Genomic DNA, 12,543 nt, shown 5'->3' on the forward strand with positions numbered 1-12,543 from the left:
ACAGTTTTTAAACAAAGGGAAAATGTTAAGCTGATTAAAGTCAACGGAGTTTCCTTATGAAAGAGCATCTTTATGATAAATCAAAGTGTTTTAAACCTCTTGCGTGACACGTAGGCCTGAGCTGGAAGGTCTGTTTCTTCATAGTGGAGGAAATAAAAAATATTGAATTGATTTTAAACAGACTGGGCTCTCCTGCTTAATGATTTGTGTTCCAGATTGTGCTCATAACTGGGCTGAGGACTGATTTTCCTAAATAAGCAAAATAAAATCATGTTGATTTTTTTTAACAGACAGCATCAAAAATGTATAAAATGCTCATCCTTACTCTTGCACAATGGATTGAAAATGTGCATTTACAGACTGCTTCTTTCCATCTACCTAGCAAACACTCATGCTATTAACAAAAATCACCCAGGAGGCAGCACTCTCAGAGCTTAACCTTAAACACTGCTATTAAGATAACCGCAAATTTAAAAATCTTCCACTTAAATGTGTTTGCAGAAGGCTTTGTTTGCCACAACTTGATTTGTTAAAAAGAACAAAATTCAGAAAAAAAACACATTTGTGAGTTCTCCTGTTCCAAATATATTTAATCCCCCCAAACTGCCTGCAATTCTGGACAGGCTTTATTCTGACACTCAATTTACGTAGTTCAGGGGGATTAGGGGCATCCTGCACTCATCCAAAGTTTGAAGCAATTCCAGTGTTAACAAATATTTATGGCTGGAGCTTTGAACACTAGAAAAGCAGTCAGAAGTGCACTTTTCTTCTCATTTTCTCTCTTCACAACTACTCCATTTCAATGCAGCTGTTTCAAGAACTTCCAGGTACAGCCAGATCACAACTATTAGCTGCTTTCTAACACATCAAGCAAGGCCATTACCTAATATAGTCTCAAGAACCACTCTGGGAAATATTTTAAAGCACAGCCAGTCTACACAGAGTGGATATATATTAACCAGAGTGGCTGCGTTGGAGGTGTGCGTGGAACCTTGCAAAAAGCACAACCACTGCAGCCCTCTGCTCCCCAGTGCAATGCGATGCTGCTTCTCCCCCTTCCACCTCCCTGGTCTGCCTAGGCAGCAAACTCTTCCACCAGGATCTGTTTGTTTACAGTGTTTAGCATAATAAAGCTGTAATCCCAGATACGTTCCCTACATGCCACCATGCTGCTGAGGGCAGGCAAAGAAAGAGGCTTTTTGCAAGGATGCGCTGCCCTATGCAGATCTTGCTTAATTAGGAAGCCTGGGGAAACCACACACCTTACACCTAACATGTTGGTATTTCAGTTTATTTTGAAAGGCTGATGAGACAGATTTTGTCCGTATTTAAAATATATATATATATATATGTATGTATACACACACTCACACATACTCCTGCATTACATACATACAATATACACATATGTGCCACTAAGTCAAATAACCAAGCCTCTCTGCTTCCACAATCAAACAAACCGCTACCATCTCATATAACATCACGAAATGCACAGATGGAGCAAAATTACTATACTGAATGCATGTGAAAGGGAAAGCTGAGAAACATAATCTTCCTAAAGACACTTTCGTGCCAGGCCAAAAAGAGCCCTGTGTGCAAGAAGAACAGGATAACTGACTCTAATGAAACCTACAGCCCGTCGCCTTTAGCCTGACATCCGTTTTTATGAATTACTGTATGGTCAATAGTGTAACAGTGCCAAGGCAATTGGCTCTAAGGCATACCTGTTTAAGAACCCAGAACTAAAGAAAATTAATCCAGTGAGCACTGATGATTAAAATTGGCTGACAGGTCTCAAAGCGAAATGGAAAATAAAAAATTATCCTTAGGCAAGTGATTTTCTGCTGGAGTTCTGCAGGAATTGCTTTTTACTGTTCTTTTAACTCCTCCTTCCCTTCAGCAATCCTGGAAGAAAACCAGTGGCTGTGGCTGCAGACAATGCAGGGATTAGGGGAACAGAAACACTGAAGAGAGCTGGCCACTGATACCCATGCAGCTTAGATCAATATGCATGTTGAACAGAAAATACCATGTGTGTTTAAACCAGACATAAACAAAAAATTCTTTGAGTGTACTGCAGAACGGAGCACAATGCCTGGAAACAAAGGATGGGTCTCGGTCACTTTTGGTGATGACATCTGAGCTGCCTTTGCCATCACAGGTGTTCAGCTGGCGACGCTTCCACACTTCAGGAGGAACCAGACAGGAGCTGACAGAGGCAGTGTGAGACCCACCAGAGAATGAGAAGGAATTAGTGCTGTGAAAACAGGCTAGAAACAGGTCTTCTCTGGCAAAGTACAGCTCCAAAGTACATCCAGAAAGAGTCCTCAGCACACTGGACTTGACCCGCTGGAGAAGTCTTCTAAAGGCTTAAAGACCCTGAAGCAACTTCGATGTAAAAGATGGAGAAGATAAGTCCTTTCCTGGCTGATAGCCCTCACCCTTTTACATCCACTCTCACTCCTGGAAAAGCTTCTCAGGTCCCTTTTTCCTGAACACGAGCTCCAGCACTTGATGGTACACTGTGGCCATAGCATTAACATTTCAGCCAGCTCTGCCATTATTTCTGTTGGGAATTGAGTTAGCTAAATAATTGCTTTGTTTAAAAAAAATAACAGCTGCCAAATTACAAACATGACTCAAACACCCATTAGCTCGACTACATTCAGTTCCCTAACACCTTAACCAGCAGAGTTGCTGCTCCAAAACTGTATAGCTCATAGAAGCTTCATGTTAGTTTTACACTAAAAAGCTTATTCATTTGTGACCACAACCTGAAAGTGTGAAAACTACCACTAGGAATCAAACAAAGCATCTGAATGAGAAGGTCTAGACATCCTTAGCACAGGTGTCACCACCGGTCTCCTCCTAGTCCTGCCTGTACGTTAGTACACATTGTCAGAGTTGTAACGATTTTATCACACAAGTATTTAAAACATTGTTATGTATTATATGGAACCACGGGTACCTGTGCAACCTCACCCTTGCTAAAACCTCCTAATGGAGTTGTCAGGACTGGGACCAGGACGGCTGGAAACTACTTTGTACGTTTGCAGAGGACTTTATGTGAGACCCCGCTGCCACCCAAGGAAGCCGCCCTGCACACCACAGGTGTAGCACCGCTCTGAAGTCACATCCAGGGTCACGCAGCCACCCGACTTTCACAGGGTTCTACTGCTGGATCCACTTTGTCACAGCAAGCACCTCCTGACAGGCAGGACAGGGAAACCTGACACTTGCCATGAGGCAGACAGCGACTCTCGGCTAATCCTGTTTAATGAGGAATTCCCAAAGTGCCTCTCGAGCAATGGGTCAGCTAATCCCATTCACAGACAGGATTTTTTTACACTTAGAAAATTGAAACTGGCTGAAAACAAGAATTTTCCTCTTTTATTTTGATTTACAGATATTGCTTTGATGAGGAAAACCATGACATTTGGATATTTGGCAAATGAGCTGTTCCTGTACATTATCCTTAAACCTGTAACCTCGACCAGACATCTGAGAAAAAGTGACTTTCAGACACTTCCATTTAACCAGCTGTGCCGAGAGTTCATTTCTGATACTGTAGTAAGTGAAGACTAAACAGCATATAAGAGTACTGTCTGTAATAAAATGGCAGTTAACTAATTAGATGGATAAAAACTAAAACTAATTCTTTTTAAAAATAAAAATGTCATTGTTAAATCTGTATAAGAAATTGAAAATCAATAGTTTATACCCCTATATGAAAGGCTCAGTATTTTAGACCAGTCCCCACAATGGTCTCAGCATGACAAAAGGCTGGGGTGCTTTGTTGTAATGGCTAGGGAAAAGGAACAGCAAAACAGGGAAGTCTGAACACTGAGAATATAGGATCTGGGGTGCAATCAACAGTTTCACAGCTCTTCCCAACATTACAGACTTGTTAAGGCACTGAAGAGCATCAGCTGGAGATTTCACCTGCGTTCAAAACACATCAGACATGAAAGAAATCCAGCTACTTCGCAGGACTCCTGAAAGGAAGCGTGCTGCTTTACAAGACATATTCCCATAACCTCCTGAGCCTCCATGAGTAGCTACATTTGAAAATTAAACTATATTGAGGTAAACACAAAAAAAAAGAGAATGCTTTCTGTTGCTTTTCAGCGCTGAATTTCTCAAAGCAAGTTATGCCAATGCTTAGAATTAATTTCGGATGAACTTGGCACCTATCTCCAGCAGTACTGACACAAGTGGCTAAATCAGCATGCTCTTCTCGAGTTCATGTAAAAAATTACCCAGGCACCTAATATAACAAATTCACTCACTGTCCTGCCACCTGCAGCTCCAAATGAGTATTTACCTATAAAGACTCCTTCTTGTCTATCATAAATGAAGCACGATATTATGAATGGCAAAACCCAAATGCTGCATGTGATGCTGATCAGTATTGATTCTCATGAGAATCTGTTCTGGAGGAGCAAGAGAAGAACTCTGAAGGTTTGTCCAATTGTCAGACCATTTCTCTACAGAGTTAATTTTATGTGATTGTCTGCAATGCAATGACTGCTGTGCAGCTTTTCTGTGCAATCCCAAACCTGCTGTATACTCTAAAGGTGATTATTGCTAGTTCAGCTGTACCTCCAAGAAGCTCAATGCAAGATAACCACTTAAGTGTTTAGTCTACCACTAAAACAGATTTTACACAGTGATTTGCAAGTGAGACAATTTGCAGGGATTCAGAGACAACACTTTACAGCTCAAGCACTAAATGATCTACTGACACTAGTGGCAGGGAAAACAATTTGAGAAAGGAATAGCTGTATCCTAATTTTACATATGAAGAGCTTGACCTTAAAACGTGTTTATGAGACATTGTGACACACTCAGAATGCATCTTCAGTGATGTGTGTCCCCAAACATCTATGTTCTAATAAGCACAGATAGGGAAGGAAGAAGGGGCAAGCTAAGTACGGTAGCTAAAACAGTATGTCCCAAAAATACAGGGAAAAATGCTGCTCTGGTATCCTAGTCATACAGCGAAGTAACACAGATAAAACTCAAGACTGACATCAAAATGACTTCACAGCAAGTTTCTGATTTGGCATGCTAGACTGAGTTTTCAGCACAATCCAAATAACACTGACCTCTTGAAGTGGCTCGTCAGGACTCCCACCAGCTCTCCAATCCTGTTGTCATTAGATGGCTCTTTACTGAAGAGACAGACAATGAGATCCTTGTTGTCCTTCGTGTGGAAGACCACGAGCTGGTCCTTTCCATTGGAGACGCTCAATCCTATCAACTGTGAAGAGGAAGCAAGAGCAACGTCATACACTTTGATATATTTTTTGCTAAGGGCCAGACCAGCTCTTTCCACCCCAGTATGCCATGTTGCCTCTCAAGTTCTACCTCTACCAGCGAGAGCAGTGCCTGGAGAATGGCAACGTGCAAGCTCACCATACCGCTCCCACAAGCCGAAGTACAAAAGTGAAACAATAGGTTTGGTGGTGTTTTTTTTGAGGAGCCGGGAGGTAGCCGATGGTCCCAGCTAAAATGCAGGGAAATTCTGCCGCCTAGGCTGTGTCCTCTGGAGCTGCTCCTGCTAGCAGCGGCGCGGTCCTGCAGTGCCCGTCTGCACTTCCAGTGCCATGTGCCGCTCGCCAGAGTGCACCAGGAGGGACGAGGCTCCCCCAGATCTCACCCCGGATGACACCACATCACTCAGAGGCAGATCCACAAGCTTGTTTTCTTTTCTTTTCAAGGGAAGCCAACAATAACCATCAGTCTGGCCAACAACCATCTCCTCTGCTCAAATCCACAGACACAGCTCCGGGAATGTAATGATATGCAGACAACACAGGAACAAAATCTACTGAAAGCCCAAACATTCTGATGAAGAATATAAGTTGCAAACCCCACAAAGCCGTGTTGATTCCAGTATTTAGTCATGGATTAATGTCTTGCTGTTCTGACAAAATAAAAAGAGATTTTTTCTTTTTGGTCTGCTAAGTAACTGCTACTTGGTACATTAAAGGCTTTGTCCTTGACATCTCCCAAAGCAAAAGCAGGAAAAATTTCTGAGTGGCAGTCTAGGTACACAGGCTATTCAGGTGAATATTTAAATTAAAAAAAAATGCATCTATGCTAGGGAGACAAAATATAAGGAGGCAAAAAGAAAAATCAAGAGGCAAGTACATTTACAAACTGGTGCTAGAGGGAGAGAGGAAAAAGAATGATTAATACAAACAGATACTAGAACAGACATTCCTTGTCCACCAAAGGACTACCCAACTCTTTTGAGTCATCCAGGGACAGGCAGAGGGAAGCCACATTCTCCTAAAAGCAAGAGGCACTGCTACACTGTTTTACTGAAATCAAAATCTCATCATCCTCTTTTTAAAGAAAAAAAAAAAGAGCCTTCTATGTATCCCCACGGCCTGTGTTGGAAAGCATATTAGCACAGATCGAGTTGGAGCCTATGCAGTACTTTCAGAAGCATGAATCTCTCAGAAACAGCCTAAATCCATATGCTTGGTTTAGTAGGCACCGTGTATTATTTCCAAGAAACCTGTTACAGCTCCGGATGTCTACCACATACCAGACAGCAGCGTCGTCCCTGAAAAGCACGCCCCAGCCAGCATGCAGAAGTGTGGTGTGTGCCCTATTTTCTGGATGAAACACTACACAAGTTGAGAGTCGCTCACATTTTGCTGGCTTATTATTGCAGCACAACAGACGACAGTTATTGCTGATATTCTAGGCACTGAGCAGAGACCTCCTGCTACCAGTTGCACATACCCAACACAGGTGGAGTTTATTCCCTGCCATCCACAGTATTTTAAGGTTATGAAATACTTTCAAAACAAGCTACTCTTCATGCACACACATTAACAGTTGCCTGGGTTTACTGTGTCCCTTAAAATTAATTTGCATGCTTAGATAACATCCTGGGAGCACAATATCACCGCTGGGACTACTGCCATCAAGGTTTTAAATGTGTACCGAGTATGAAAGATGAACAAGTTGAAATCTCTGAATTTGAAAAGCCTATTTAAACATTAATTATTCAAAAGAACTGTGTTAGAAGTCCACGAGCCCTTCAAAATGTTCCTATTTTGCCCCTCCTCACAAGACTATCTGAACAAATAAAAATAATACAAAAGAAATAATTTTAGAGAAGGTGCTTATCTCCGTATTTACAAGCACTAATATTAGCCCTGCTTGCAGATCAGAAAAAAATTCTCAGCAGCCACAGAATTTCCTTTATTATATTCTCCACTGTACTGGGAAAGGCAGTGGTAAGATCCTTTCTGCTGCTCAGTCATCTTCTAATTCCTTATTGACGTTATCTGTTTCTTTTTTTCTCCAGGTAAGAATAAAAAGATAATTGTACAGTGGTACTTCTGAAGCAACTGCCGGAACAGTTGCACACAAAAAATCCCCCAAAGTAGCAGCTCAATCCAGTGAAACAGTCAGGCTTGAAAGGAAAGTTATTGCTTTGTAATCACTTGCACGAAATTACAGATTCCTTACACAGGGTATGAAATAAGAATGCAGAACCTGAAATCCAAGCAGGCATACATTAAGGGCTATGCTTAAACCATTTACAAGTAAACATAGCTAAAGGAGATGGGAAACTATAGCGCGATTCCTTCAGCCGAAAACAAGTTTATGGTAGGAACAGACATCAGCTGACTGTCTCCGATGAGATTTCCATGGAAACACCATCCCTAAGGATGTTGCCGTGTTGATAGGGTGCTTCAGAAATGCTGATGGCAAGCTGCACAGCTAACAGGCAGATGAATTTCAGCTGGGTTCACCCTTACATGTTAGAAGGGCAATCCATCTTCCCCAGCGAGCGTGCACCTTTCTGGTGGGACATACCTGATAATCCGATAAACACCAAGACCAGCGTATTTATTACCCTTTCACTTCTCAGAAATATTCATATCAGTTCAAACAACTGTTCTTTCTACGAAAGGGAACAAATATCTGCATCACGGACGGCCACTTACAGCACCTCCCTGAGAACTGCCATGGGGCTCCCACGCAGGCAGAGATCGGGCGTGCAGAAAAACAAGGGAGCGCACGCGAGGCAGCAGGCAACACGTATGCAAATCACTCCGTAACACAACACAAAACACAACCAGAAAAGGGAAAAGCTATTGGATTACAGCACTGATCATTAGCAGGAGTTCAGCTTGAAAAATCCTAGTGAAAAAAACATGTGTTTCACATATATATACTATATATATATATACTATATACTATATAGAAACCAAATACATTTCCAAACTCTCTTCTTCCTGCTGCTCAGAGAGGAGTCGGCAGCAAATCAGTAGGATCAGTGGACGTGCCCTGTCACCACGATGCCACCCCTATCCCTGTGCCCACAGATTTTCTTGTGTTCCCAAGGACCACGGTGGAGCGGAAGCAGGTGAAAGGAGGACCTCTGGCCAACAGAGCAGAAATACATGACTACAGCATTCACCAAAGATTGTTTTCATCAGACAAACTTCCAGGCTGGAATAAGACTGGCACCTGTGTGAGTCACTGAGGGGTTTTTTGGACCCATTCCTCCCATAGGAAGTAACCCAGGAGCTCTTGGTGATTGTTCAGGTAAAGGAAACTGCAGTCAAAAAGCCTAGGGGTAGGCTGGAAAAGGGAATAATTGCAGATCTACAAATAAAGCTGATTCCTATCTATAGAAATTCAAATATAGTCACAAGAGACCTATACGCACAGAACATTTAAGTGCTTTGCTGCTCCAGGAGATGCACAGGCAGCCCATGCTACAGCCAAGTTGCCACTCACCCTGTGTGAATGGATCCTCCATTTCAGACATACATGTCTTGTGAAAAAACAGTAATTACTAACATTTCTAAGTAACAGACTTTCTACAAGCAACCTACAAATTTCATCCACATTGCTAGGAAGACAATGAACTCCATCCCAGCCAGACCCAGGACAATGGTTTGTTAAGTGTCTGGCTCCTTTTGCAGTGCATTTGTGTTCCAGCTTCTTTGGAGTTAGGAACAGGAAGCTGATGTTTCCAAACGCACTGTACTGCATCCTTCTTTATTTTTTTTTAATGCATTAAGGATCTCAGAGGAAAATGTTCAGGCTACCAGTAGCAACAGAAAAGATCTTCCCAGAGTGACCTGGTCTTACTCTGTTACTTGAACGTACAGCTCCACCTTTAAACTCATCTGCATTACAGACATACAGGGAAAGCAGGGATTTTTCTATAGCTGAGATAAATACAGCTTTACCTATAATTACTCATGTAGCAAGTGAATTGCACTAGCCTAACTATTTTGTATAAGGTAACAGCTTAGAAAACTAACAGTGAGAAACTGCGACAGACAAAATTCTACCTTGTCTACCTGAGCTCACCTTGATTCTTTGAAAAAAAAATCCACCCACCTTGAAAGAGCAGTCTGCTGTAGATTTTAACAAGTCTGTTTGCACAAGCAAGAGTTAGTCATTTAGCGTTGTCTGCTGACAATTTCATTTTGCACAATTAAGAGATAACGTCAGTAGAACAGAACATCAACTTAGGAAAATGACCTGCAGCTGCTAAATACATGGCAGTAATATCTTTTCAAAACAAGAGACTGTCACGGTCACACTGCTTTGCTAAAACAGATTCTCTTGTTAGGGAAAATAAGTAAGGCAGGCGAGCAGTTACTCCACATACTGCAGTGGGCAATCAGTGTGCAGCTTTGGTGGGTAACCACCAAGGACGTTAGAAGAGGTCCAATAAAACCAACATTAAGGATGCAATCTGAGCTAATCATCCCATCCACATTTGCAGATTAGGTTTTACTGTTACCGTAATCCCTTCTTTAGTCTTTCAGCAATGTGGGGCCTGCGGATTTATTATTTCTTCAAATGCAAACGTCCTAACAAATTTGCTCACGACATTTGCAAGCAACCCAGCCAGGTTCTGTAGGTTTAAGATAATCACAGTGGTGTTACCTCAGGCTGAGGAAAACAAACAAGCAGTTGAATCTACACTCCAGGATGCTGAAGAGCTAAAAATGAGCTTTTCTCCCATCCCCCTTCCTATCAGTGATAATCTGCTTCTTTGTGACTGGCAGCTAAACTCTGCTACCCTGAAGGACAGATACCTCACTACAATTCTGAACTTAGCTTTGATAAAATTTACATTAAACATGAATAAATATATATATATATAAAAAATCAAACAACACGAAGGATCAAACAAACCCCAAGAGACAGAGAAATTGTGTCTTAAGCCACTGTGAAATGCTAGCCCTCTTATGTGGCCAAGATCTTGCAGCACACAGCAAATAAATAACAAAATAGAAGAACAAACAGAAGAAAGTGCAATAAGCAGTTTGGTTTTTAGCTTTTATTTTATGCACCAAAATTAAAAGCTAACATGAGCCATCAGTGCTGTAGATAATTGTACTTAAGTGTTTTAAAGCTATTAAATACATAAAAAATGTAAACCAAGGTCTTCTTCCATTCTGTAGATCAGAAAATAGAGCTAAACAGCCCATGACTAAGACAGCCTGAGATGAGCTTCTCCAGGCCTTGTACTTACATTATAGAGGGGGATGGTCTTCATCACTTTGTACTGCTTCATAGGGTCCATCTTATAAAGGTGTCGATCAGTAATGAAGATTGCTCGGTCTTCCACCTTACTAAAGCGATTGACCTGTAAAGCAGCAATTTTCAGTCACAGTGATCAATGCAAAACGATGCAGAATAAAAAGTCTGCAGCAGTAGACATGCAAAACTCACATAGATCTTCAACAGGTTTACTTGAAGGAGTGAAAAAGGAAGGTCGACCCCATAATCATATTTTATAAATAGAGAAACGGGCATTCTCAGAGAAGCAACATTCCTAGAGTCATCCAGCAGGGCTGGGACAACCATGGCCTAAACCAAGGACAGATGCTTTCCACTAGCAATTTTTAACCTATGTCCCTGTCCACTGAGCAGACCCCAAAGCCAGGCAGACAGCTTTTGTTCCTACATTATGTATGTGCCTTTGTCCCCTCAAAAGAACAATGCCGAACACATGTCCCCTACAGAGCTAAAAGGGTGTCACCAGGGTGTGTGCCAGTCCAGACCTGACGTATTTGAAAGCAGATGCCTTGGCCCATCCTAAATCTGAGCACGTCCCATTTCCCTCTTTTAAAACATTTGTGCTCTCAGCGTAGCCAAGCAACTAGCCCAAGAAGTGGAAAACCTGGACGAGCATCCTTCCCTAACATGTGTTAGCCCAGTAAGGGCACGCTCCTCCAGTTCTGCTGAAGTTGTGCCACTCTGCAAAAGGAACTGAAGACTGAATAGAGAAGGAGGAGCCTGGAAGAGCCAGGTCTGCATGCAGGGACCTGGTGCAACCACCTGGTGGAAGAAAGGCAAAGGTAGTTCTTGGCAAGCACAAGACCCAAGCTGCAATGCCTGCAGGCTGCAAAGGGTATTGAACACAAGCCTCTCCCTTGCTAAGCAAGAAATCCATTCCCCTTTCCAGGGGGTCTAACCCCAAACCCCAAGCTAGCTCTGGTGCCCATCAGCCCTACCAACTCAGTAACCTGACAAAAATCTGCCCTTTTTGTGAACTTAGTGAGGGAAGGGCCGCACAAGCACCAGAGCAAGGGAAAGGCGCAGTGATGCTCTGGGTGATGATGAACAGGCAGAACGCAGGGCGAGCCACAAGATCAGCTCGGCTGTGCCAGACCCTGGCTGTCAGTAGCAGATTTTTCTATTGAGGTGGACATCACTCATCTGGTATTTTAACTTGACCTTGCATTCTGTTAAGGACATGGCATTCACGGCAGTGATGTCTAGGTATCGCCGGTGAGTTCAAGACCCTCAAAAGAACTTCTTTAAATTGGGCTTGCTGCCCAGCTATGCTCTCTGCTGCTGTTCTGGGAATACAGAGAGCAAAGCTACAGCAAGCAGCAAACTTCTAATGCAGACAGGAAAGCATGCAGAGGCACGTGTACCTCTAAGGTTAGCTGACCACTGAGGAAGATGCTGCTGTTGTTAAATGCTTATACTGTTCTAATGTTGTTTTGAACTGGACTCTGGTCTCCTGATTCACTCCTACAAGATAAACAAGGAAAATCAGACTACTTCAAACAACTTCAGTGCTGGCCTCCAGAAAGAGACAAACTTATTTTCATCTTTACATGGCTGTACTCTCTGACAAAGGTAGGAACTAGACTTCTCAGAGAAGTATGGCAAAAGGACAAGAGGCAACGGGCAGAAGGTGCAGCAGCAGAAAGTCCTGTGGGACATATGGGAAAAAATCTCACTGGAAGGGTGGCAGCTCTGGTGCAGGGCTCACAGAGGCTGTGCCATCTTCTTCCTTGGGGATTTACAAAGCTCAGCTGACGAAGAGCCTAAGCAACCTCATCTACTTGAAGCTAGACCTGCTCTGAGCAGGAGGTCGGACCACAGACTCCAGAGGTCCCTTCCCACCTCGATCGTTCTACGATCTCATCAGCCTGTACGCTACCAAGAACATAGATTTCACAGTATCTGAAGTATTCTGACAGTTTCAAGTAGTTCAGCAAATGCATCTTAGTGTTGCCATTGGGA

At 42.6% G+C, this 12,543-nt stretch overlaps 1 protein-coding gene across 4 annotated transcripts in view; it reads right to left on the bottom strand.

Moving 5' to 3' along the window:
* Positions 1–12,543, bottom strand: part of MYO1D (myosin ID) — a 157,848-nt gene that overhangs the window by 51,776 nt on the left and 93,529 nt on the right. For 3 of the 4 annotated variants that reach the window (XM_048047785.2, XM_066981882.1, XM_048047787.2), the window contains exons 20-21: positions 10,535–10,648; positions 5,109–5,263 (exon numbers count right to left, since the gene is read on the bottom strand). In XM_048047785.2, coding sequence (XP_047903742.1) covers positions 5,109–5,263; positions 10,535–10,648 — 269 coding nt within the window. Of the gene's footprint in view, positions 1–35; positions 2,567–5,108; positions 5,264–10,534; positions 10,649–12,543 lie in introns of those variants that run through there. The other variant, XM_048047786.2, reaches the window with a different exon arrangement.

This window comes from Anser cygnoides, chromosome 22 (genome assembly GCF_040182565.1).
Source record: "Anser cygnoides isolate HZ-2024a breed goose chromosome 22, Taihu_goose_T2T_genome, whole genome shotgun sequence".
Classification (NCBI taxonomy): domain Eukaryota; kingdom Metazoa; phylum Chordata; class Aves; order Anseriformes; family Anatidae; genus Anser; species Anser cygnoides.